The sequence below is a fragment of the Mercenaria mercenaria genome, chromosome 2 (genome assembly GCF_021730395.1).
Source record: "Mercenaria mercenaria strain notata chromosome 2, MADL_Memer_1, whole genome shotgun sequence".
NCBI lineage: Eukaryota > Metazoa > Mollusca > Bivalvia > Venerida > Veneridae > Mercenaria > Mercenaria mercenaria.
Window position 1 is genome coordinate 11,348,787 of NC_069362.1, and position 24,379 is coordinate 11,373,165.

At 36.0% G+C, this 24,379-nt stretch overlaps 2 protein-coding genes across 6 annotated transcripts in view; one reads left to right on the forward strand and one right to left on the reverse strand.

The window, feature by feature from the left end:
• The window catches only part of LOC123561963 (cadherin-23-like), a 147,336-nt gene extending 145,784 nt beyond the window's left edge, over window positions 1–1,552 (reverse strand). For 2 of the 3 annotated variants that reach the window (XM_053529799.1, XM_053529787.1), the window contains exon 1: window positions 1,403–1,552. The gene's annotated coding sequence lies outside the window, so the exon portion shown is untranslated. Of the gene's footprint in view, window positions 1–1,357 lie in introns of all 3 variants that reach the window. The other variant, XM_053529794.1, reaches the window with a different exon arrangement.
• Window positions 1,553–1,873: 321 nt separating this feature from the next.
• LOC128550560 (protocadherin Fat 4-like) overlaps window positions 1,874–24,379 on the forward strand; it is a 48,080-nt gene continuing 25,574 nt past the window's right edge. The window contains exons 1-9 of one of the 3 annotated variants that reach the window (XM_053529808.1): window positions 1,874–2,027; window positions 4,473–4,543; window positions 4,967–5,071; window positions 5,774–5,961; window positions 7,748–7,807; window positions 9,180–9,272; window positions 15,143–15,265; window positions 17,914–18,054; window positions 23,839–23,949. In XM_053529808.1, coding sequence (XP_053385783.1) covers window positions 4,492–4,543; window positions 4,967–5,071; window positions 5,774–5,961; window positions 7,748–7,807; window positions 9,180–9,272; window positions 15,143–15,265; window positions 17,914–18,054; window positions 23,839–23,949 — 873 coding nt within the window. In that variant the 5' untranslated portion in view covers window positions 1,874–2,027; window positions 4,473–4,491. Of the gene's footprint in view, window positions 2,036–4,472; window positions 4,544–4,966; window positions 5,072–5,773; window positions 5,962–7,747; window positions 7,808–9,179; window positions 9,273–15,142; window positions 15,266–17,913; window positions 18,055–23,838; window positions 23,950–24,379 lie in introns of all 3 variants that reach the window. The other 2 variants (XM_053529815.1, XM_053529820.1) reach the window with 2 other exon arrangements.

The window sequence follows — 24,379 nt, forward strand, 5'->3', positions numbered from 1 at the left end:
AAAATACTGCCACAGTTACTAAAAATGTGACTACAAAGATCTTGGATTTGTATTATTGTCTTTCATCTTATAAACCTTTTGGACGTAATTATGACCATTTTGCATCTTGTTTTGACATATTTTGCATCTACATCTATGCGGTACATCGTCTCAGTCACTCTTGACTATTACGCGATGGGTGGTTAGATGGTCAGAAAAAAGAGCAAAATAATAGGATAGGTAGAAGAAGCATGACAGATCAAAGAAAGAATACTAGATAAAGTTCTTCCCAGCTGCGTTTTCGCCTTTCTCCCCCCAGGCATCTCCGGTTATGGTAGCCACGCCGGCACAGCCCCGGGGATCATCAATGGTTTACTTACAGCTGCATTACTGGTATTGGTTTTATAGCTACTTCTAGCTATATATAGCTAGATTTAGCTATATAGCTAATTTGTGACTTTTCTGGGACCTGTTTAATAATATATTTAGACATTAAACACATTGTTCTAGCCTTATATAATATGTCATTGTCAATTTGTAACTACCGGTAGATACTTGTTTTTCATGCAAAGCATGTATAATTACCATAATGGAAATACAAAGGAATACAGTTTATTTCGTGGTGCTTCTTTATGTTTAATGTTCTAAAATTTGAAAAGTAAAATTTCATAAAACACTTTATTAATCATGCTTTATACTTTGACTATACTTTATGGTATGAAAAAAACAAAATTATTATTTACTACGAAAATGAAAGAATAAAATTTAATGAACTTTACAATCATTCAATTTCAAATACACTGAATTGTTTCAGCAGTGGTATAAGACCACTGCAATTTGGGGCTTCCTTATAATCTTAATAACTTTGGATAATGTATATACATGTATGTGTTATTAGTATACCAGGGGCCTATGGATAACCCTGTACCCCAAGTAAATCAATTGATTTCAAGCTGTGATTTTGAGTTCAAATATAATTCAGCAGTTTTCAAATACCCAATCTGTAAATTTGTAGGTTGAAAAATCTGTAAATTTATGGATTATTGGGAATTTTACAAATAATCTGTAAATATATATCGCTTTCTTAGACCTGCTCATTGCCAAAAGTAATTATCGAATCCTTACACAAAACTACATTCTTCTATTTTGGAAAAAGAAGGTCTGTACCGCTAGGCTTTTCTGGAAGTATGGATCCTTACCCCTTGACACTTAAATTCCTTTTCAAAACAGAATGTAAAACATGACAATTAAACAAATTGAATCCGGTGACCATGCTGTCAGAATCCATAGCCAATGTTAGAACTGCTACAAACTTGCGTATTAATGACCTGGTGACAGTACTATTTAGTTTTAGCAGACTATAAGACAAACTATTTACCTGTGTTATGTTAATTAATCACAGGTGATATTTTTACTTTGATACCTGATGTGGTAATCCAGTAGAATTAAACTTCACAGACTTTCTGATGACTGTTTAGAAACAGATGAAAACACAGGCATTAATGTATACGTTATCCCACCCAACACACTTTGAATACACACTGCACAAGTAACAAACCGGTTTAGCAACTTTAAAAATAGCGCTTCATTCGACCGTGACGTTGAACTCCGCCTTCTTTCTAAACTCATGGGTGTTTTTATTATAAATACTTTTAAGATAACGAAAAATAATTGTAGAGTGTGAGTAGGATTGCATATTTTTAGAGAAAATAAGATTACAGGATAAAATATTTGACCTCGTTTATATAACAGAAGTACACAGTAAGTATTTTGAAAAAAAAAATCAAATACTTCGCTTTTTTGAAGTTTAAAATATTATATGTTCGTTTGCAGCAGTCTGTAAAATGAGTCTACAAGCTAAAAATAGACGAATCTTTACTCGAGTGTGACATGTTCTTGTTTTGAAACGAAACCGGTCTTGTCTAAAAATAGATTTTACAGGTATTCAACACATTGTGTCTCCTTTTCGGAAACTTGGTGTTTTGGGGCGTTTTGCTGAAAGCCTAAAAGACACGATTATTGGGGGAGGATTGTATATGCCATTGAACGTACGTATGTGTGTATCTTCAATTTGCACATATTTCAAAATATTGACTCCTGAAATAATTAAGTAATAACGGTTATGAGCAGATGATAAGGGTGTGATTTTGTGCTGATAAGCCCACGGATAAGGTAGGTTTATTTCGCATATACTCGACAGTGAACATGACATACAAAGCTCCTTTTGCGACAAACAAGTTTGCCAGTATCAAAATTTACGGACCAGTGTTTTCTTACATTTTTGCATGTAACCTATGTTCACACATAAACAGATTCACCTGGACCTAATGTACCAACTGGTATATATATTACCAGGTCCCAGAGAAGTCACAAATTAGCTATATACTATATGGCTAGAAGTAGCTATAAAACCGAAAGCAATAATGCACAATATATCAAAATCAAATGCAAAATGGTCATAATCATGTCCAAATGGTTTATAAGATAAAAGAAAATAACAAAAAACCAATTGATCTTTGCGGTCACATTTTCATTAAATGCAGCAGTATTTTGCGATAAGTCATTGGTGAATGTTTCACTTGCGAGAATCATCGTAGCATTTATAGACAAATTTAGTAATGCCATTTCGCAGAAATTCGCAACATGTATTGAAACTGAAACTGTGTAGGTCTCTGTCCTTTTTGATTGTCTTTTGTCTCATAAACCATTTGAATGCATTAACAACTGTTTTATATTTGATATTGACATATGTTGTACAATTGATATTGGTTTTATAACTGTTTCTAGCTATATATAGCTAGATTTAGCTACATAGCTAATTTGTTACTTTTCTGGGACCTGATTACCTTCTAGTACAACCAAAATTGAACATCTTTCACATGCAGGTAGGTTGCAGTACTTATTCTAAATGTGATATGATTTGAAATTATGCACTGTATGCCTATCGTACAGTAGCCTTATACTCATTTGGCTTATCGGGATGACGTATTTTATGATCTGATATTTTATAGTTGTCATCCCTGGCTAACGGAGACAGCGACAGTCAAAAGTTATCACGCTGTCCCGAAATGTCCTATTATTTGGACTAATCATACAGGAACATCCAGTTGTGTACGTTAATGTTGGTTCTTTTCAAATAAATAAATCAGGTTGCAAACTTTACCTGAATTTTAATAGAGATATTCTCTCGATATATTAAGACAGAAGTGGCCTGGTTAGACCCCGAATCAAGAGGTCCGGTAATCAATATACATCTATTATGACCTACTGTACGTATTACCGGTGCTGGGGAAAAGGTACATACATATTAGTTGACATAAAGTTGCCATTTATTATAATATGATGTTGGTTTTTTTTTTTGTGAATAATTTTTTTTTAGAAATCACACAGGTTCGCAGGAGACATATTGAATATGAAAGTTTCATTAACAGCTATTTCCATACACCGTTATTTATTCAAGCAGTAAAATGACTAACAATTTATGAGCACGCTCCAAGTCTAAAATACTGAAGAAAAACATAAGTTTTTTTATTTTAATTCCTCTTTCCCAAGAATACACTAAATTGATAAAAGTTTCCGTTACGGTAAACAAATTGCTAATTTACTATTAATAGTTTAATGAATTTGTGATCGTCTTTTCTTGGGATTATCATTAAGGATTATAATTTTTTTTTCCCTTCTACTTGCAATATACTTAAAAACCACAAAAAAAGAAAACAAGAGCAAATTTTTAAAACATCTGTTTTTATGCCCCCAAAAGGTGGGCATATTAAAAATTTAATAAAGTTGCACCGTCAGTCTGTGTGTCTGTGTAAATTCTTGTCTGGGCTGTATAACTCTGCCATCCATAAAGGGATTTTGTAATAACTTGGCATAAATGTTCACCATAATGAGACCCAGACCCCTAGCTCCAAGGTCAAGATCGCACTTAGAAGTCAAAGGTTAACAGGGTCTGTTTTGTGTCTCAGGTTCATATCTCTGCCATTTATCAAGGGATTTTGAAATTACTTGGCATATATGTTCCCCATATTGATTACCGGACCTCTAGACAGCCCTATATGGTTTGTCCGGTAACTGGACCCCTGGACTCAGGATCTAGAGGTCAGGTTACTGGACCCCTAGCCACTGCCTTATACACTGTCATTCATTCTGAAGACAGTGCATCTTTCTATTGAAGGGCTTAGATTTTAAAAAGAAAACCATTTACATTATGATTAAAACACTTACTTGAGCCACACCATGAGAAAACCAACAGTGCATTTGCGACCAGCATGGATCCAGACCAGCCTGCACATCCGCGCAGTCTTGTCAGGATCCATGCTGTTCACTTCCAAAGCCTATTGCAATTAGAGAAACCATTAGCGAACAACATGGATCCTGACCAGACTGTGTGGATGCGCAGGCTGGTCTGGATCCATGCTAGTCGCAAATGCACTATGTTGGTTGTGCGGCTCATTTTAGAATTGTGCATGATAATTTATTCTCTTCCACAGGTGACCCCTGGCAATCACAATGAGGAAGCCTTTACTCTGGTTTGCAGTGTTGTTTGTCAGCATTGCCAATGGTATGTTATATCTTAATTATTATATACTAAGCTTGACTATCTGAAGAATAAACGGTGCAGTTATATTCACCTAGCTGTTGAGTGTAATAACTTATAAGACAAAATGTCTTGTTGATATTTAGATCCTAACCTAGTTAGCACCAACAGTTACTTTGTTAATTTTGTGCGAGTTTTTGTGACCATCCCGAAACAGGCCCTTGACTTTGTCAAAAATACATTTTGTCTTTTTTTTTTCAAAACTTTACGAAAAAAATATGAAAATTTATTTCTGATGTCATGTTATAAAACACTTACTGAAGCCATTCAATTAATGCATGATAATCTGTCATAGCTTTTCCAGTGGCATGTTGCATACAATGTTGACATCTTTCCAGTGGCATGTTGCATACAATGTTGACATAATTCTTTCTTGTTTTTTTGCAGTTGTTTCTATAATAAGGTTTGTGAATGATATGAATGGATTAGAAATACTAGAACCTATTGGAGATGATTTAACAGCAGATGACCCAGAGCTTGAAACTAGCTGGAGTAAGTTTTGAAATACTGTCTTGTAATACTGTTGCATTTTAGGGAAACGTATTATCTGTAATTCTTGAAATTGTATTTCATGTTATAATTTAACCCTTATTGTGCTGGACATGATTGATTCAGCCTTTGTGACCAATGTAGATCTTGATCAGCCTGCACAACTGTGCAATCTGATCAAAATCTGCACTGTTCGCCATTCAGTCAGTACCTTTTGGTAAACACCCCTTTTAACAGTTAAATGTACAGTCCAATTTGGAAGATGGACAATTTCATTATAGAAATTTAGCAGAGTAAGGGTTAATGAATTTATACTGTATATCTTTAAATACATTAATAAGTTTTCATTTAAAAACAGAAAGCCATTATGTAAATAAATAGCAGATAATTATGAGCCGCACCATGAGAAAACCAACATAGGGCATGTGCGACCAGCATGGATCCAGACCAGCCTGCGCATCCGCGCGTTCTGGTCAGGATTCATGCTGTTCGCTAACGGTTTCTCTAATTGCAATTGGGTTTTGTAAGGGAACAGTATGGATCCAGACCAGACTGCGCGGGTATGCGCAGGCTGGTCTGGATCCATGCTGGTCGCAAATGCACTTTGTTGGTTTTCTCATAGTGCGGCTCATATATAAAGCAAAACTTTGAAGTGAAAAGCAATTTATCCTGTAATGCTTTTATGTTGTTTATTTTTCCTTACAGAATTGATCAATGTTTACAACCTGTCTGCAGTAGACGCTATCACTGGTAGCTCGGATGGTATCATTTATGGTTTCAACAATAATCCACAAGATGCTGATGATGACACCCTAACAGGGAATTCGCCCTATTTTCGTATTGAACAAAGAACTGGGAGAGTTTTCTTGTTTGGAAACAAATTAGATTACGAGGTAAGTTATTTCATATCAGTTGACCTAAGACCAGAAAAGGTGTACTCTTATTCTCTATTGTATTTCTGTTAAAATCAGTCATATCATGAAGCATCTGATGCAGATATAGATCATATATGTTGTCATCCAGGTTTATCTAGGCTTTGGTCAGTGAGAAAAGAGCATAACCTGGAAGAAAACATAACAGTTGTGGAATTTCTCTTGACTAAGACAGTTCAAATTAATGTAATATATATAAAAAAAATCATTGCGGCTAGAAAGGTATCTAAAACATATATAAAATATTTCCATAGGAAAGTCTTAAGTCTGTCCCAGCAATCTGGTTAACATCATATTTAAAGTAATGACATGACCTGTTTGAAAAACGGGACGTATTACGGGAACGCCCCTGTGGTCAGGCGGGCTACGTCCACAAACTTTATCTTGGGCATATCTTTTTCATGCATGGAGGGATTTTGATTTAACTTTGTACAAGTGTTCATCATCATAAGACGGAGTGTATGCACAAGAACCAGGTCCCTAAGTCTAAGGTCACCATAACACTTAGAGGTCAAAGGTTAAATTCAATAATGAATATCCGGAGCATTTCTTCTTCATGCGTGGAGAGATTTTGATTTAACTTTGCACAAATTTTTAACAATAATGAGACGGAGTGTCATGCGCAAGAACCAGGTCCCTAGGTGTAAGGTCAAGGTCACACTTAAAGGTCAAAGAATACAAGAATGACAACTTTGTTCAGAGCATTTCTTCTTCATGCATGGAGGTGTTTTGATGTAACTTGGCACATATGTAGGGGCCTCCGTGGCCGAGTGGTTAGAGTCGTTGACTTCAAACCATTTGCCCCTCATCGATGTGGGTTCAAAACCTCATTTGGGGCGTAGAATTCTTCACGTGAGGAAGCCATCTAGCTGGCTTGCGGAAGGTCGGTGGTTCTACCCAGGTGCCCGCTCGTGATGAAATTGTGCACGGAGGGGCACCTGGGGTCTTCCTCCACCATTAAAGCTGGAAAGTCGCCATATGACCTAAATTGTGTCGGTGCGACGTTAAACCCAACAAAATAAATAAATAAATTGGCACATATGTTCACCACCATGAGATGGAGTTTCATGCACAAAAACCAGGAAAAATAAAATAATTACAAAAATTACCACACAACCACAGAATTAAAATTCCATTTGCAAATACAGGTGCTAGTGTAAAGACATTTGCTATGATAGGCGTATATTGTGACATTCTGGCACTCTTGTTGTACTTGCATACAAACAATATGGCAGTGCCGTGTAATGTTTTATGAGGAATCTATGTAAATGTATTAAAAATTAGTACCAAGTTCACAAAAGTAAGTAGACACTCTATATTGTTAGAAAAAACTTATGTTGTTGTTTATCATTTCAAAAATGTTGGAATAATCTGGAATCTGAACTCCACCAGAAGTGTTGACTGAGCTGTGAAATTCATGTTAATAACCTTAGGACACCATGGTCCTTTTTGTATCAGTCTAGGTTGTATTAGTCTTTAGCCTGCTGGCGGCAAGTGATTCTGCCTTTGCGACCAGTGCAGATCAAGATCAGCCTGCACATGTGCAGGCTGATCATAGTCTGCACTGTTCGCTATTCAGTCAGTAAAGTTTCGGTGAAAACCCCTTCAAATGATAAATGGTATTACCCAAATTGAATGATGGACCAGTCTATTTTAGAAATTTAGCAGGCTAAGGGTTAGTCATATGACATTTTGTAGTTTTATTGTGTTTATGACTTTGCTATATGAATATAGCTTCACATTTCAGGATGAAAATCACAGAAACCTAGGGCTTAATTTGATCGCTAAGAAGATTACTGGTGATGATGTAAGTAAACATTTAGTGCTTCTATTATATGGGTGTAACAATCTTTCAGAAAATGGATAAAATATGGCTGTGAGGCATTTTGAGCCCGACTATATGAAGTATAAGGAGAGCTATCCTTTCTCAACTCAGCAGCCACATCGGCATCAGTTTCGCATCCACACCTTGGTAAAGGTTTTGATGCATTTTCTCTACATCTCTTTTAATTACTTGATAGATTTGCTTCAAACTTAAAATAGTTATTCCTCATTATCTGTATATCATATGGCACTATTTGAAGAATAGTCCAAGCTATTCTACTCACCCTGGCGTAGGTGTCAGCTCTTCCTTTACTGATTACAGACCAAGTAAATTCAACCAATGTCTCCTTACATAAAATGACATTAATGTTAAAGCTGTATTACACTTGTCTACTTAATTTATTTATTTCATTCCCATGAAACATATGATAAGAGTTTTTAGTGTCTGAACAGAAAGTTTAGGGGAAAAGAACAAGGGGCTACATGGATAGCTGGAGTGAGCTTGCCAGTTTCACAGTGTTTCACTGTGTTTAGAAAGCAGATGCAGCGTTTTGTAATAGTACCCCCCGACAACAAAGTTGTAAGGGGGGTATACTGGTTTCAGGTTGTCTGTCCGTCTGTCCGTCGGTCGGTCCGTCCGTCCGTCCGTCCGTCCGTCCGTCCGTCTGTCTGTCTGTCCGTAGACACAATCTTGTGCGCACCATCTCTCCTCATCCCCTTGACAATTTAATGAAACTTCACACAAGTGATCAGTAACAACAGTAGTTGTGCATGAGGCATGTTAGGTTCTTTCAGAAAAATTTTTTTGCAGAGTTATGGGACTTTGTTTTTTGTTACTATACTATATACATAGACACAATGTTGTGCACACCATCTCTCCTCATCCCCTTGACACAATTTAATGAAACTTCACACAAGTGATCAGTAACAACATTAGTTGTGCATGGGGCATGTTAGGTTCTTTCAACGACAAAAATTGCAGAGTTATGGGACTTGGTTTCTTGTTAACATACTATGTACATACAGTCTGCATATGCAGTCTTGTGCGCGCCTAATCTTCCGAACCCTTGCACACAATTTAATGAAACTTCACACAAGTGATCAGTACCAACCCTAGTTGTGCATGGTGCATGTTACGTTCTTTTAGATAAATATTCTGCATAGTTATGGGACTTTGTTTTTTGTTACTATATTGTATACATACAGTCTATATACATACAGTCCACATAATTATGCAATCTTGTGTGCGTCAGATTGCAATGTACTGTGTCAGTGCATGCGGGGGGTACATTCATCACCTTTAGTGATAGCTCTAGTTATTTCAGTAATTTTTGAAAATTTTGTGTGTATTTCAGTTCTTGAAGAGAACATCACAAGTCAAATTATTAGATAGGAATGACAACAAGCCAAAGTTCTTAAACAATTCACTATCATACACAGTGAAAGAGGTAAGTGAATAATGAGTGACTAGCTTGGTGTTGTGTAAGAAATTCAATAGCATATTGTAGTACAAACTTGTAGTTATTGCAGTTTTCAAGAGGTGATAAGAGTAAGCATGCATTAACACATCATTTTTAGCTCTACTATTCAAAGAATAGTCTAGCTATTCTACTCATCCTAGCATCGGTGTCGGTGTCAGCGTCACACTTCGGTTAAAGTTTTGCATGCAAGTACATGCCTCGTTTAAAGGCATATAGCTTTGAAACTTTTTTATTTTCTACGTCAATTACCAACCTCACTGGGTCAAGTCCCATAACTCTGACATGTATTTTGGCCAAATTATGCCCCCTTTTGGACTTAGAAAATTCTGGTTAAAGTTATACATGCAAGTTACTTCAAAACTTAAATGCAGATATTGAATTGAAATTTCACATTTGTCTTCGGGGTTATGAAACTAGGTGATAGCATCAACTCTGACATACATTTTGGTTAAATTATGCCCCCTTTGGACTTAGAAAATCCTGGTTAAAGTTTTACATGACAGTACATAAAGCTATCATTTAAAGGCTTATAGCTTTGAAACGTATTTTTAGCTCGACTATTCAAAGAATAGTCTAGCTATTCTACTCACCCTGGGGTCGGCGTCGGCGTCACACCTTGGTTAAGTTTTTGCATGCAAGTACATACAGCTATCATTTAAAGGCATATAGCTTTGTAACTTACATTTTCTTTTTCTAGGTCAATTACCAACCTCACTGGGTCAAGTTCCATAACTCTGACATGTATTTTGAGAAAATTATGCCCCCTTTTGGACTTAGTTTTACATGCAAGTTACTATCTCCAAAACTGATGCAGATATTGAATTGAAACTTAATATCTGTCTTCGGGGTTATAAAACTAGTTGATAGCATCAAGTCCCATAACTTTGACCTGCATTTTAGCCACATTATGCCCCCTTTGGGCTTAGAAAATCCTGGTTAAAGTTTGCGTGCAAGTACATACAGCTATTACCAAAAGGCATATAGATTTGAAACTTAATTTTTTTTTTTTAGATCAATTACCAACCTCACTGGGTCAAGTCCCATAACTCTGACATGTATTTTGGGCATACTATGCCCCCTTTTGGACTTAGAAAATCCTGGTTAAAGTTTTACATGCAAATTACTATCTCCAAAGCTAATGCAGATATTGAATTGAAACTTCACATGTGTCTTTAGGGTTATAAAACTAGTTGATAGCATCAAGTCCCATAACTGTGACCTTCATTTTAGCCAAATTATGCCCCCTTTGGACTTAGAAAGTTAAGTTGCGTGCAAGTACATACAGCTATTACTTAAAGGCATATAGATTTGAAACTTATTTTTTCATTTTCTAGATCAATTACCAACCTCGCTGGGTCAAGTCCCATAACTCTTGACTTGTATTTTAGGCAAATTATGCCCCCTTTTGGACTTAGAAAATCCTGGTTAAAGTTTTACATGCAAATTACTATCTCAAAAACTAATGCAGATATTGAAATGAAACTTCATGATTGTGTGTCTTCAGGGTTATAAAACTAGGTGATAGCATCAAGTCCAATAACTCTGACATGAATTTTGGCCTAATCATGCCCCCTTTTGGACTTAGAAAATCCTGGTTAAAGTTTTGCGTGCAAGTACATGTAGCTATCATTTAAAGGCATATAGATTTAAAACTTCTTTTTTCTTTTTCTAGATCAATTACCAACCTCACTGGGTCAAGTCCCATAAATCTGACATGTATTTTAGGCAAATTATGCCCCCTGTTGGACTAAGTAACTTGCACGCAAAACTTTAATCAGAATTTTCTATCTGTAAAACAGATGCAAATATTAAATTGAAACTTCACTTGTGTCTTCAGTGTTATAAAACTAGTTGATTGCATCAAGTCCCATAACTCTGACATGTATTTTGGGCAAATTATGCCCCCTTTTGGACTTAGAAAACATCTAGTTAAAGTTTTGCATGCAAGTTACTCGCAGATACTGGATTGAAACTATATTTTAGTAATATTCCTGCTTCTGGGATGATTCGAATAATGGAGCACTGGCTGCCTTACAGACAGCTCTTGTTAGCTTGACTGTTTGAAGAATAGTGATATAATGAAAGCTGGCATTGTCGTCATCATTGGCATCAAATCTTGATAAAAATTTTGCACGAAAGTTCATATCTCAGTAACCATTGCATGTATTCGATTGAAAAATTTTTCACAAGTCTTCCTAGTCATCAGACATACTGAAATAATCAAGTTAGATAATTCTTGCTTGAATTTTATTTCAAAATATGAATCTTTTTTGACTTAGAAAATTTGGTTTAAGTTAGAAAATTTGGTTTAAGTCTTGCATGAAACTAATCAGCTTGATCTCAATAGCAACTATATGTATTGTACTGAAACTGCACACAATGCTTCCAAGTCATAACATCTACTAAAATATTCAAGTAAGATAACTGTTTGTTGAATTTAATTCAAATTATGGCCCTATTTTGATTTTTTGAAATTTTGTTAAGTTTTGCATGCAAGATAATCCTATCTGTATATAGATTTGATTGGATATAAATTGCAAAATGATTACTCATTTTCAAATGTCTTGCCAAATTACAAATGTATAGCCCTTGTTATGTGATATATTGATAAAGTGCTGTCCATTTGTCTGTCTGTCTGTCTGTCTGTCTGTCTGTCTCTTTGTCACAGAGTTTGTCCATTTAACTGCTCCAACACCATTGCCAAGCCTTTAACCCTTACCCTGCTAAATTTCTAAAATGGACTGGTCCACCATTCAATTTGGTCAATACCATTTGTTATTAAAAGGGGTATTCACTGAAAATTTACTGACTGAATAGCGAACAGTGCAGATGATGATCAGCAAAGGCAGAATCATTTGCCACCAGCAGGCTAAGGGTTGAAGATCTTTTACTCAGAAACCCTTGAAATGATTTCAAAATTATTTCACAGAAATGATCCCTGTACTAAACTCCTTGCCATTTTGTTTCTTGAAAAGCAAGGCTACACAAGGGGGCAGGCTGATTTTTGCTATATAGACATCTGAGAAATGCCTGGCCCAATTCAGAAATAAATTCACAACAGTGGTCCTTGGGTGCCTTTCTACAAAATTCCTTCTTGTCTAAAAACATGCCCACCAGGGGCTGGTTGCTAGTCTTCTGTGTATGGCTATTATGGAAAACTTTTCATCTGAAACTGCTTGTCTGTTTCAAAATTATTTCACAGAAATATTCCTCAGGTGACCCTCTACCAATTTTTTCTCTCAAATTGTTCTAATTTGATAAAAACGTGGTTCCTAGTGTAGGCTAGTTTTCTGTTAATGGCTATATTAAAAACATTGAAAATCTTCTCTGAAATTGCTAGCCCTGATTTTAGAACAATTTGGCACAAATGTTGTACCAGTTCCTTCAAATGATTTTGTTATGTTGTTATGTTAAAAAAAGAATGGCTGCCAGGGGACAAGGTAGGTTTTTTTAGCTCACCTGAGCCAAAGGCTCATGGTGAGCTTTTGTGATCGCTCAATGTCCGTCGTCAGTCGTGTGTCGTCCGTCCATCAACATTTTCTAAAAAAATCTTCTTCTTGAAAACCACTGGGCAGAATTACACCAAACTTCACAGGAATGATCCTTTGGTGGCCCCCTTTCACAATCTTTCAAAGAATTGAATTCCATGAAGAAGTCTGGTTGCCATGGCAACCAAAAGGAAAAACTTTAAAAACCTTCTTGTCCAAAACCGGAAAGCTTATAGCCTTGATATTTGGCATGTGACATCATGTAATGGTCCTCTATGAAAATTATTCATATTGTGCCCCTGGGGCGAAAAGAGGCCCCGCCACGGGGGTCACAATTTTTACGTAGACTTATATAGGAAAATACTTTAAAAATCTTCTTGTCTAAAACCACAGGATCTAGGCCTTTGATATTGTGTATGTAGCATTGCCTTGTGGTCCTCTACCAAAATTGTTCAAATTATAACCATGGGGTGAAAAGAGGCCCTGCCCAGGGGGGTCTCAAGTTTTACCTAGACTTATATAGGAAAAAACTTTAAAAATCTTCTTGTTTGATACTGCAGGGCCTAGGCTTTTGATATTTGGTACATGTGTATGTTGCATTGCCTTGTGGTCCTCTACCAAAATTGTTCAATTATGCCCCTGGGGTGAAAAGAAGCCCTGAGGAAAAAACTTTAAAAATATTCTTGCCTGAAACTGCAAGACATAGGCTTTTGATATTTGGTATGTTGCCTTGCCTAGAATTTTCAAATTATTCCCCTTGGTTGAAAAGAGGCCCTGCCCTAGGGGTCCCAAGTTTAACATAGACTTACATAGGAAAAACATTTTCTTGTCTGAAAGTTAAAGGCCTAGGCCTTTGATATTTGGTATGATGCATTGCCTAGTGGATCTCTAACAAGAATGTTCAAATTATGCCCCTTGGGTGAAAAGAGGCCCCACCCTAGGGGTCACTTGTTATATGAGTTTTATAGGAAAAAATACTTCAAAAATTTATCAGATCATATTTCCTAGACTATTTAATTATAATTACCTGATGACCCCAAGTGATTAGGGGTCACTTGACTGTGACCTTGACCTACTGACCTACTTTCTCTTTTTTATTAAGATACAGGCTTGAAATTCGGATGACATATACAGTTTTGCACACTGATCTTAAAACTAACTTTCAGTGACCATGAATATGACCTACTGACCTACTTTCTTAATATTTTAGCATCAGTTTGCCATTTGTAACATGTGGCTCATTTTACTCAGGTGAGCGATTCAGGGTCATCATGACCCTCTTTTTTACAGCAGGACCCTTCATGTTAGAAAGAGCTTGCTTGATTTTAGAATATTCTAACACAAAATGATCAAGTTTGATGATCGGTTTGATTGCCCGAGAAGCTGTGGAGTTGTGGTCCTTGAATAACAAAAAATTGTGAAAATTTATACCATTTGCTGTCTAACTTTAGTAGATCTTATCCAATGTAGACCATTCTTAGTCATAGTGCTTATGGATGTAATATCTGTGAAAGGTTTGATTGTCAGGTGGATACTTCAAGTCACTCTTGAGTTACAGCCTTTGAAATACTTGAAATTGGAGAAAAATAACTGTCCTATCAATAAGTTAAACAGTTCTTATCCAGTGGTCACAAATCAGTATGTTCATGGGTATATTTTCCTGGCCAGGCTTGATAACATGGTATATTATATAAATATCATATGGCAGCGTGTGTGACATTGATATTGTCAACCCGAGGGCAGAATGTCACCCGAGGCGAAAGCCGAGTGGTGACATTCTGTTTCGAGGGTTGACAATATCAATGTCACACACGCTGTCATATGATATTTATTTTATTATACCGAACAAAATTAAGCACATAAAAAAAGTTTTTACAATGTTTTTAATTAATTTAATTCAACAGTTGCATCTTTAGCGCGGCAATCACCTGTGTACACATTGAATAGTGACGTCATTACAATATGACATTGTGTACAAGGGAGGCAATCTTTTGGCTAAAATTTTGAAGCAGTTAATTGCCTTTATATGACATTCAAAATATCAGGGCGGTCACATGACCTGACAGTCACTTTTCGCTTGGTCACGTGTCAAAAGATTAGAAATGTTTCTGATAGTCAAAATATCACTTTTTCGGGTAATGGGATTTTATCATTGTAGACAAAAGTAAGGTATAATAAAGTATTTATATCTCTTGAGTTAAGGCCCTTGAATTAGTTGAAATTGAAAAAAATTACAACAAGTCTGCTCAGTATGTATTTTAAAAGTTAAAATTCATTTGCTGTGAAAGGTGAATATTGTGGCGGCAACTCTTGTTCAATATTTATCTTTCTGATAATATATCATTTCAGAACACACCAGTAACAAAGAACAACGAGACAGTGCTGTTCAACCTTGTAATGGAGGATGTCGACACTGAACCTACCGGTTCTAAATTTCTAAATGCATCGGTTGATTACTGTATCATTCAAAACGTATGTACCATATGCTGAAACCTCAAGAACAAGCAATATGTGTTTAATATGCAGAAGTTATTGCTGTGTAAAATGCAACCTCAAGAACAAATCCATCTAAACAAATGAAATGTGTTTGTTATACAAAGGTTATCGCTCTGCACATTAGAAATCTACAACCTCAAGAACAAACACCATATAAAAAAATGAAATGTGTTTGTTATACAAAGGTTATTGCTCAGTACAGTCCAACCTCAAAAACAAACACCATATAAAGAAATGAAATGTGTTTGTTATACAAAGATTATTGCTCTGTACATTACAGCCTCAAGAACAAACACCATTTAAAAAAATGAAATGTGTTTATTATACAGCGGTTATTGCTCCATACAGTGCAACCTCAAGAACAAACACCATTGAAAAAATGTGTTTGTTATTCAGAGGTTGATGCTCCATACAGTGCAACCTATAGAATGGTCTTTCAGACCCTGTTTAACTATTTGGTATAGAATTAGAACAGTAAAAGTGTGGCGAATTGCAATACTCGATACTTAATCGAAATACTCGATACTTAATGATGTTTATTCAGTATAATTAACTTTCAAAATTCACATTTCAACTGTAAAACGTTTGTAGTGTTCTGAATTTTAAACTAGTTTAAGATATCAGAGTAGACTGTATTTTATTTTCTGATTAAGCCAGCTGACAAAGGTGGTTCTTGTTTGTAGATTATGATGTAGTCATAGGAAGCAAGCCTCTGTATTCTATCTATAATACTGTAAAATCATTTAATTTTGTTGGCATGAAATTTCGTGGTTTTGGTCAAAACGGCAGTTATTTGGGGATATGAATTCGTGGATTTCAACTTTTGAACATAAAATGAATGGGAATTTTACTTGTTCATTGGGATTAAATTTCGCGGATTGACTCAGCCACGAAATCCATGAAAATTATTCCCCAACGAATATTAATGATTTCACAGTATTTACCAAGATGCAGGGTTTGGAGACCAGTCTTGGTGCATCTGAATTGTTGAATGCGAGCCTGTTTGAAAATCTACCAGTTGCATGGTTCAGACTGAGACAGATCACCAGACTAAGTTTTAAAAATTTGGAACTGTTACTTGTCAGGGGCATAGCTGAGAATATTGAAGTAGGCCTGCTGATTTTTGCTAGGGGCATGCTTCCCGTATCTAGTTCTAAGTGGTGAGACTAGCGCATTTCGGATTATAATTTCTCCGATTTATTTTCGACTTGATATTAACTGGCGAATGACTGTTTGTATGACAAGTTTGGCGCTCAGTCTCTGTATTTTCAAATGGAGTCGACTGTTCATTCGCATGACTCTAAATGTGACGATTATTGACAATGATGTATACTTTTACTGTACTGACAACTATTTCTAGATTATCAATAGGAAACTTTTATTACCATCATTCTACAGCTTCTGAATCTGAATAACGTGTTTTTGCAGCAAGCCTTCGTACAGAAGCATAACAAATTGAGACACCAGGGTGGGGTAGGTACGGGAGGGCTCTGATTAATTTTGAAATCCTAGAAGTAGAATGATGCATTTTAGGCTATTTAAGACATTATTTTGAGCAAAAATATTTGTGATTTATGTTGCAAATCTGGTGAAAAAGTACACTGCATCCGCACGTTTTCTTGAAAATATGTAACTGTTTAGCATTTTAAAGTCAAGATATAAAAGCATTGCATGCACATGGTGGCATGTAGCAGTTAGGTAGTGGGGAGAGGGTTGTAGGAAATTTGAAATCAAAGTAAAATGATGCATTTTTAATCTAGGAAATGTAAAGAAGACTTCAAAAAGTTTTGTAAGTTGTATGCACAACAGTCTCACTAGTGTAGAATTTCGAACCATTCACCAAAAAGTGTCAGAAAATGTTTGAAATTTGAAAAAATACATACCAACTTAAGTTATACGCATCTATTTTATTCAAGTTTTTTTGTCACTATCACACATTAATCCTATTTAAAGTAGTCAAACAAATTGTTATATAGAAACTCTTTTCCTTTTCAATTTATGTGGATATCTTTCGAATTTATCATCAGCCAGGGGTTGTTTCTGTTAGTAAATCATGGCCCATGTCTGCTGTAGATTTATACCCAACTTAGAAACCCAAGCCAAAATGTCTTCTTTCAGCCAACACAGGCCAAGGAATAAAATTTTCAGATGAATTTTACATTAGTATATGTTGCAATTTAGACATTATTTGCGAGCTGACTTGGAGAAAATGTTCCTGCGAACCGCTGTAAATCCAAGCTTGATGCAAGGGCCATTTTTGAGGTGTTCCAGCGATGCATATATTATCAACACCTTAAGATGCATGCAATACTATGTGTATAAGCATGCAATGCTTATATTATGGTCTAAAATATTAGAGCAGTTGTTTTGTTAAGAATTGCTCAATTTTAAAATACCTTTTACAGCATTATTCAGTTATTTAGGTGATAAAGCCTATTAATCAAGTCCCTCAGCTCACATCCCTTATGCATTTTTATTCCATTTTTACGTATTAACTATCTTTTGGGCTGGAAAAATGTAGGCCCGGGCCTGTAGTGCCTACAAGGTGCTACGCCGATGCTTGTTAATTATTTGCATTATTGTACTAAATCTTAAGACAATAATAAAATCTTTTTATCACCTAGAAAAGAGATTACACATGTTTAGGCGAATTTGCATTGACTCCAACAGCCTTCAATGCCAAACGGTATACTGGGAATTTCTTGGTGAAAAAGCCACTTGATTATGAAGTTGATGGTGTATTTCAAGTACAGATAAAAGTTACGGTAAGTAATGCTAAATTCATTTGTACTTCTGATGAGATACGGATTTTTGGAAATGAAAATTAAAATGCAGAAGCAGACGCCTTTGAAGCATCCAGACTAGTTTAAATGCAACAACATCATCTGTCAAACCACCCAAGAAATGACACTAGCAAGAGAAGTTACGTCTTCACTAGAATTTTTAGCTTGACTATACAAAGTATATGGAGAGCTATTCTACTTGACACAGTGTGTGCATCTGCCTCAACACCTTGGTTAAATTTTGATGCACTTTCACCTTATCTCTGTTATTACTTGATGGATTTGCTTCAGACTTAAAGTAGTTATTCCTCATCATCAACCATATCATATGACACAAGGGCCATAACTCATGTTCCAAAAATTTTTAATTGGAATATCAGATTATAGTTTTGGCGCACTTTCACTTCCGTTATTACTAAATGGATTTAATTTAAACTTAAAATAGTTGTTTCACATCATCATGTTCATCATATGACACAAGGTCTGTAACTCTGACTCCAGTTTTTCAAAAAATATAGTCGGAGTCCCTTTTTACTTATAATTTTATGTAATATTGATGCATTTTCATTATATTACTGTTATCACAGTAGAGATTTTATTCAGACTTAAGGTATTAGGCCCATAACAGTAATGTTTAAAAAATGGCATTTGCTGGGTATATTCTTACCGTTGACCGTGCTTCGCACTTAGTTGCAAATTTTTAAAAACTTTTACTGTGCCGTTTCTTTATAAATTTTGTGTAATTTATGGTATTTCCTCAAGCTCAAGTAGAGAAAGATTTCAAAGTGGTGGCCTTTATCCAAAACATTTGCAGAGAATTCATTATACCATTATTTTTTATGAAAGAAACATCAAACTATTGGTAAACAATTATAGAACTTGAAATAAAACTGTCAATATCATTTTGGCTAGGGTGCCTCAAGTAAATGGATTTAAGGAGACAGAATTCTAACTCCAACATTGAAAAATTAAGGTTGAATCCTGCGGGTCTATTTTGAATTTTGCTCACTTCATTCAAAAATAACCTTGGGGCAGAAGTAAAACCAACCTAAATTTCTTCCACAATATGTAATCTAAAGAATGAAGGCAAAATTGAGAACTTTTACCATATGTAACTCAGTATTTTTAAAGATGTCTAACTCTACCCCTTCTGTTTCAGAGGTAAAATCACTTTGAACAGCAAGAAATGGCTTATCAGATCAGTTTTTTTCCATTTTTGTACAAGAAATCAGTAGCAAATATTGATAGAAGTAAAAACTTTACTAGAAAAAAAGGAAAATAAGGAAAACAAATTTGGTCCCAGTGGGGTTTGAACCTACGCCCCCCTGAAAATTGCAGTAAAAGTAGGTTTATGGTAGGAATTTAATACTCTTCAAAAAGGAGGTACTCTATTATGGGCTTAATACCTTAAAATAGTTGTTCCACACCATTACCCATATCATATGACACAAGGGCCATATGTTTTACACCAATATTTCTTGAATTGGCCCCCCTTTTAACTTTAAATATTGGGTTTAAGTTTTGACACACTTTCACTATTTCACTGTTATTACAACCGTACATATGCGGCCAAAAATTGACCTAGTTCATAAGTCAAGGATTACATTATGGAGGTAGAAAACTGGTATTTTACCTGAACTCGTCCATAAGTCGAAGGCAATTTTTTCTAAATATTTTTTAAGTGTATTAGAAAGTTTACCGCTGATGTAGAAGGATTTAAGATTCTTAACCATAATTATATAAATAACATATAATAAAGCATTCAAATATGTGTCCTCTGACGCAGAATAAGTCCATGCCTGTTCATTAATCGTGAATACCACCCTGCAGATGCCTTGAATACACCTTGTTCTGTAGGAGACTAAGTGTAGAGCCTGTCTCCTGAACGCAGAAATGTTAAAATATTAACCCTTACCATGCTGGACATGATTGATTCTGCCTTTGCGACCAGTGTAGATCATGATCTGCACTGTTGGCTATTCAGTCGGTATATTTTTGGTAAGCACCCCTTTTAACAGTTAATGATACTGTCAAAATTGGAAGATGGACAAGTTCATTATAGAAATTTAGCATGGTAAGGGTTAAGAACATATTTTTTGTCGGTCGATTATAAGTTGAGTTGAATTTTATGGACAATATCCGGACCCGTATTTAGTTGACTTATGGCCACGTATTTACAGTAGATGGATTTGATTCAAACTTAGAATAGTTGTTCCACATCGTCACTCACATCATATGACTAAAGGGCCATCACTCTTGCACCAATATATTTCATGAATTATGCCCTCTTTTTATGCCCCCGAAGGGAGGCATATCAGTTTTCAACTGTCCGTCCGTTAGTTTGTTCGTTCGTTTGTTCGTCACAACGTTAACTTTTTGCATGAAGGCACTTTACTCGCGAACCACTGCACCCAGGACCTTCAAACTTCACATGCTGATAGTACTTATTGAGTACACCATCCCAACTGACTTTGGGGTCAAAGGTCAAGGTCACAGAGACCAACGTTAACTTTTTGCATGAAGGCACTTTACTCGCGAACCACTGCACCCAGGACCTTCAAGCTTCACATGCTGATAGTACTTATTGAGTACACCATCCCTACTGACTTTGGGGTCAAAGGTCAAGGTCACAGGGGCCAATGTTAACTTTTTGCATGAAGGCACTTTACTCGCGAACCACTGCACCCAGGACCTTCAAGCTTCACATGCCGATAGTACTTATTGAGTACACCACTCCTACTGACTTTGGGGTCACCAGGTCAAAGGTCAAGGTCACAGGGGCCAACGTTAACTTTTTGCATGAAGGCACTTTACTCGCGAACCACTTCACCCAGGACCTTCAAACTTTACATGCTGATGGTACTTTATGAGTACACCACCCCTACTGACTTTGGGGTCACCAGGTCAAGGGTCAAGGTGCTGCGGGGGCATTTGTCACCATTAGTGACAGCTCTTGTTTAAGTTTTAGGTTAAAGTTATTATGCTCTTTTTCCCTGTCTTAGTTATTGTACCCCCCGACAACAAAATTTTAAGGGGGGGTATACTGGTTTCAGGTTGTCTCTGTCTGTCTGTCTGTCCGTCTGGTCGTCTGTCCGTAGACGCAATCTTGTGCGCACCATCTCTCCTTATCCCCTTGACAGAATTTAATGAAACTTCACACAAATGATCAGTACCAACAGTAGCTGTGCATGGGGCATGTTAGGTTCTTTTAGAAAAAATTTTGCAGAGTTATGGGACTTTGTTTTTTTGTTACTATACTATATACATAGACACAATCTTGTGCGCACCATCGCTCCTCATTCCCTGGACACAATTTAATGAAACTTCACACAAGTGATCAGTACCAACAGTAGTTGTGCATGGGGCATGTTAGGTTCTTTTAGAAAAAAAATTTGCAGAGTTGTGGGACTTTGTTTTTTTGTTACTATACTATATACATAGACAATCTTGTGCGCACCATCTCTCCTCATCCCCTTGACACAATTTAATAAAACTTCACACAAGTGATCAGTAACAACAGTAGTTGTGCATGGGGCATGTTAGGTTCTTTCAGAAAAAAAAAATCCAGAGTTATGGGACTTTGTTTTTTTGTTACTATACTATAGACATAGACACAATCTTGTTGGCACCATCTCTCCTCATCCCCTTGACACAATTTAATGAAACTTCACACAACTGATCAGTAACAACAGTAGTTGTGCATGGGGCATGTTAGGTTCTTTCAGCGACAAAAATTGCAAAGTTATGGGACTTTGTTTCTTGTTAACATACTATGTACATACAGTCTGCATGTGCAATCTTGTGCGTGCCTAATCTACCAAACCTTTGCACACAATTTAATGAAACTTCACACAAGTGATCAGTACCAACCCTAGTTGTGCATGAGGCATGTTACATTCTTTTAGATAAATATTCTGCATAATTATGGGACTTTGTTTTTTGTTACTATACTGTATACATACAGTCTATATACATACAGTCCACATAATTATGCAGTCTTGTGTGTGTCAAATTGCAATGTACTGTGTCAGTGCATGCGGGGGGTACATTCATCTCCTTTAGTGATAGCTCTAGTTACTAAATGGATTTTATTAAAACTTCAAATAGTTGTTCCACATAATAAGCCACATGATATGACACATGGTGAATAACTCTTACAGAAATATTCCATGAATTGAGTCCTTTTTATCTGCTGCCGAAGGCAGAGGGATATTGTTATGGTGTTGGTTAGAGGAAGATCTCTGTTGAGTTTTTGGTCAGTGGCTCAAAATGGAGTCATTAAACTTTCTAGAATTATTTTTGTGTCCCCAAAGATTTTGTGGGGGAGGCACTTAGGGTTGCCCTTGTCTGTCCATTTGTCGTCTGAGTTTGTGTCATGGATATCTCTAAAACAAATTGACCAAGAGTCATTAAACCTCACAGGGTTGTTATTCAACATGTGAAGTTGTGCGCCTGGTAATTTAATTGGGATTTCACACAGCATGACCAGAGTTATGACCCTTGACTTAGTAAAAGATATGCATAAAAAGGCCTTAAAGTTTGTATCCCAAAAGTATTTGACCTAGAATTATCAAACATTACAGGAATATTATTCAGCACGTAAGGTGGTTCACCTTTGGTTTTGTAAGAGATTGTCAAAAATATGCATCAAAGACTTACAAGTTGTCTATTACATGCATCTCAAAAAGTATTTGACTTAGAGAAATTAAACATTAGAGGATTGTTATATAGCATGTGAAGTTTTGCTCATGGTGTTTTGTTCCAGATTTCACTCAGCCTCATAAAGAATATACATTAAGTGCATAAAAGTTTGTAATTGGCATAAAATCTACCCGGTATTTGACCTTGAGTCATGAAACAATTTAGGAACATTCTTCAGCAAGTGAATTTGTTCACCCGAGTATTTTTGGATTTCACTTTGCAAGACCAGAGTTATGGCCCTTGACTTAGTACAAAAATATTCAATATATGTTAGGATGTTTTTTAAATCGGGACACTAAGCAGTTTTTTCGGCAGCTATAGCCATGAATAGAGATTTCTTTAAACTGTTATTTTCATGAATCCATTAATTGATCTTCATTAAACTAGGTCTGAAGTGTCATTTTAGTGTCTTCTTCCAAATGTTTCCAAATGTGGTTGCTTTGCCCCTATTAGGGGCTGCTTGAGCTAAAGATAGAAATACATTTGAATAACTTCTTCTCATGAACCAATTAGATGGATCTTTATCAAATTTAGTTTGAAGTATTTTTATAAGGTCCGCTCTCAGTTTTATTCAAATGAGGGCACTCTGCACCTTAAAGCAGCTACTAGAGATGAAAATAGAAATACAAAAAAAAAATTCTTCTCATGAAATGCTTGGTGAATCTTCATCAGACTTAGTCTGCAGCATCATTTTAAGGTCCTCTTTAGAACAGAATCAAATGATCTGCTTTGGCCCTTTTTGAGGTGCCACTGTAACTGAAAATAGAAACACATTTAAAAGACTTTCTCCTGAAGTGTGTGATGGATCTTGATCAAAGATGGTCTGTAGCAGGTCTGCTACCAATTTTGTGGATGATTTTTTTTTTCAAACTTTTTTTGAGCCTTTTCTATTAAATATCTTTTGTACATTTTGGTAAATATCAGTTGTGTCTGTATGGACTAAGTGAAAGCCTGGGTATTTTGTATACAGTATCTTTTGAATGTCATAGACTGTTATTGACATGGTTTCTTCATTGATTGATTGTTCAAAAACAAAGGTTTATTATAATACTGCATTCTTTCCAGGATGGCGTCTTTAACTCAGTAACTGATGTTACAATCAACGTTTTAGATGACGACGATCTGCCTCCTCGTTGGATCATACTGCCTAAAGAAGTCCAGATACGAGAGAATGGGGTAAGTGTTTATTGTCTTAAAAAACCAGCACTTTCTTAGCTCACCTCCCTTGGCTATGATAATAGCATGCAAGTCAAAAAAGGAAATGAAAATAATTGATAACTGTTTTTTAACTGAGCTTAAATTATGCCCTCTTGTATTCGAGCTACAGGCCAGTGATGGCTGAATAGCAGAGTGCAGATAAAAAAAACAACAAGCAACTTGAATTTGCTTTGATGATAGATTAGAATGAAATTGGGAGCTCCAAAGGCAAGGATAAGGGTTAACAATATCAGAAAATGTTCCAAAAAGATAATTGCTATGAATAAGTGGGGTTGTTTCATAAATACAGGTATTTTGCTTGAATTTATATTCATACTGAAAATATGGCCAGAAATAATGAGGGTACTGTATTTTGGTGTGTATAGGTCGCGGTAATGTATAGTCCGCA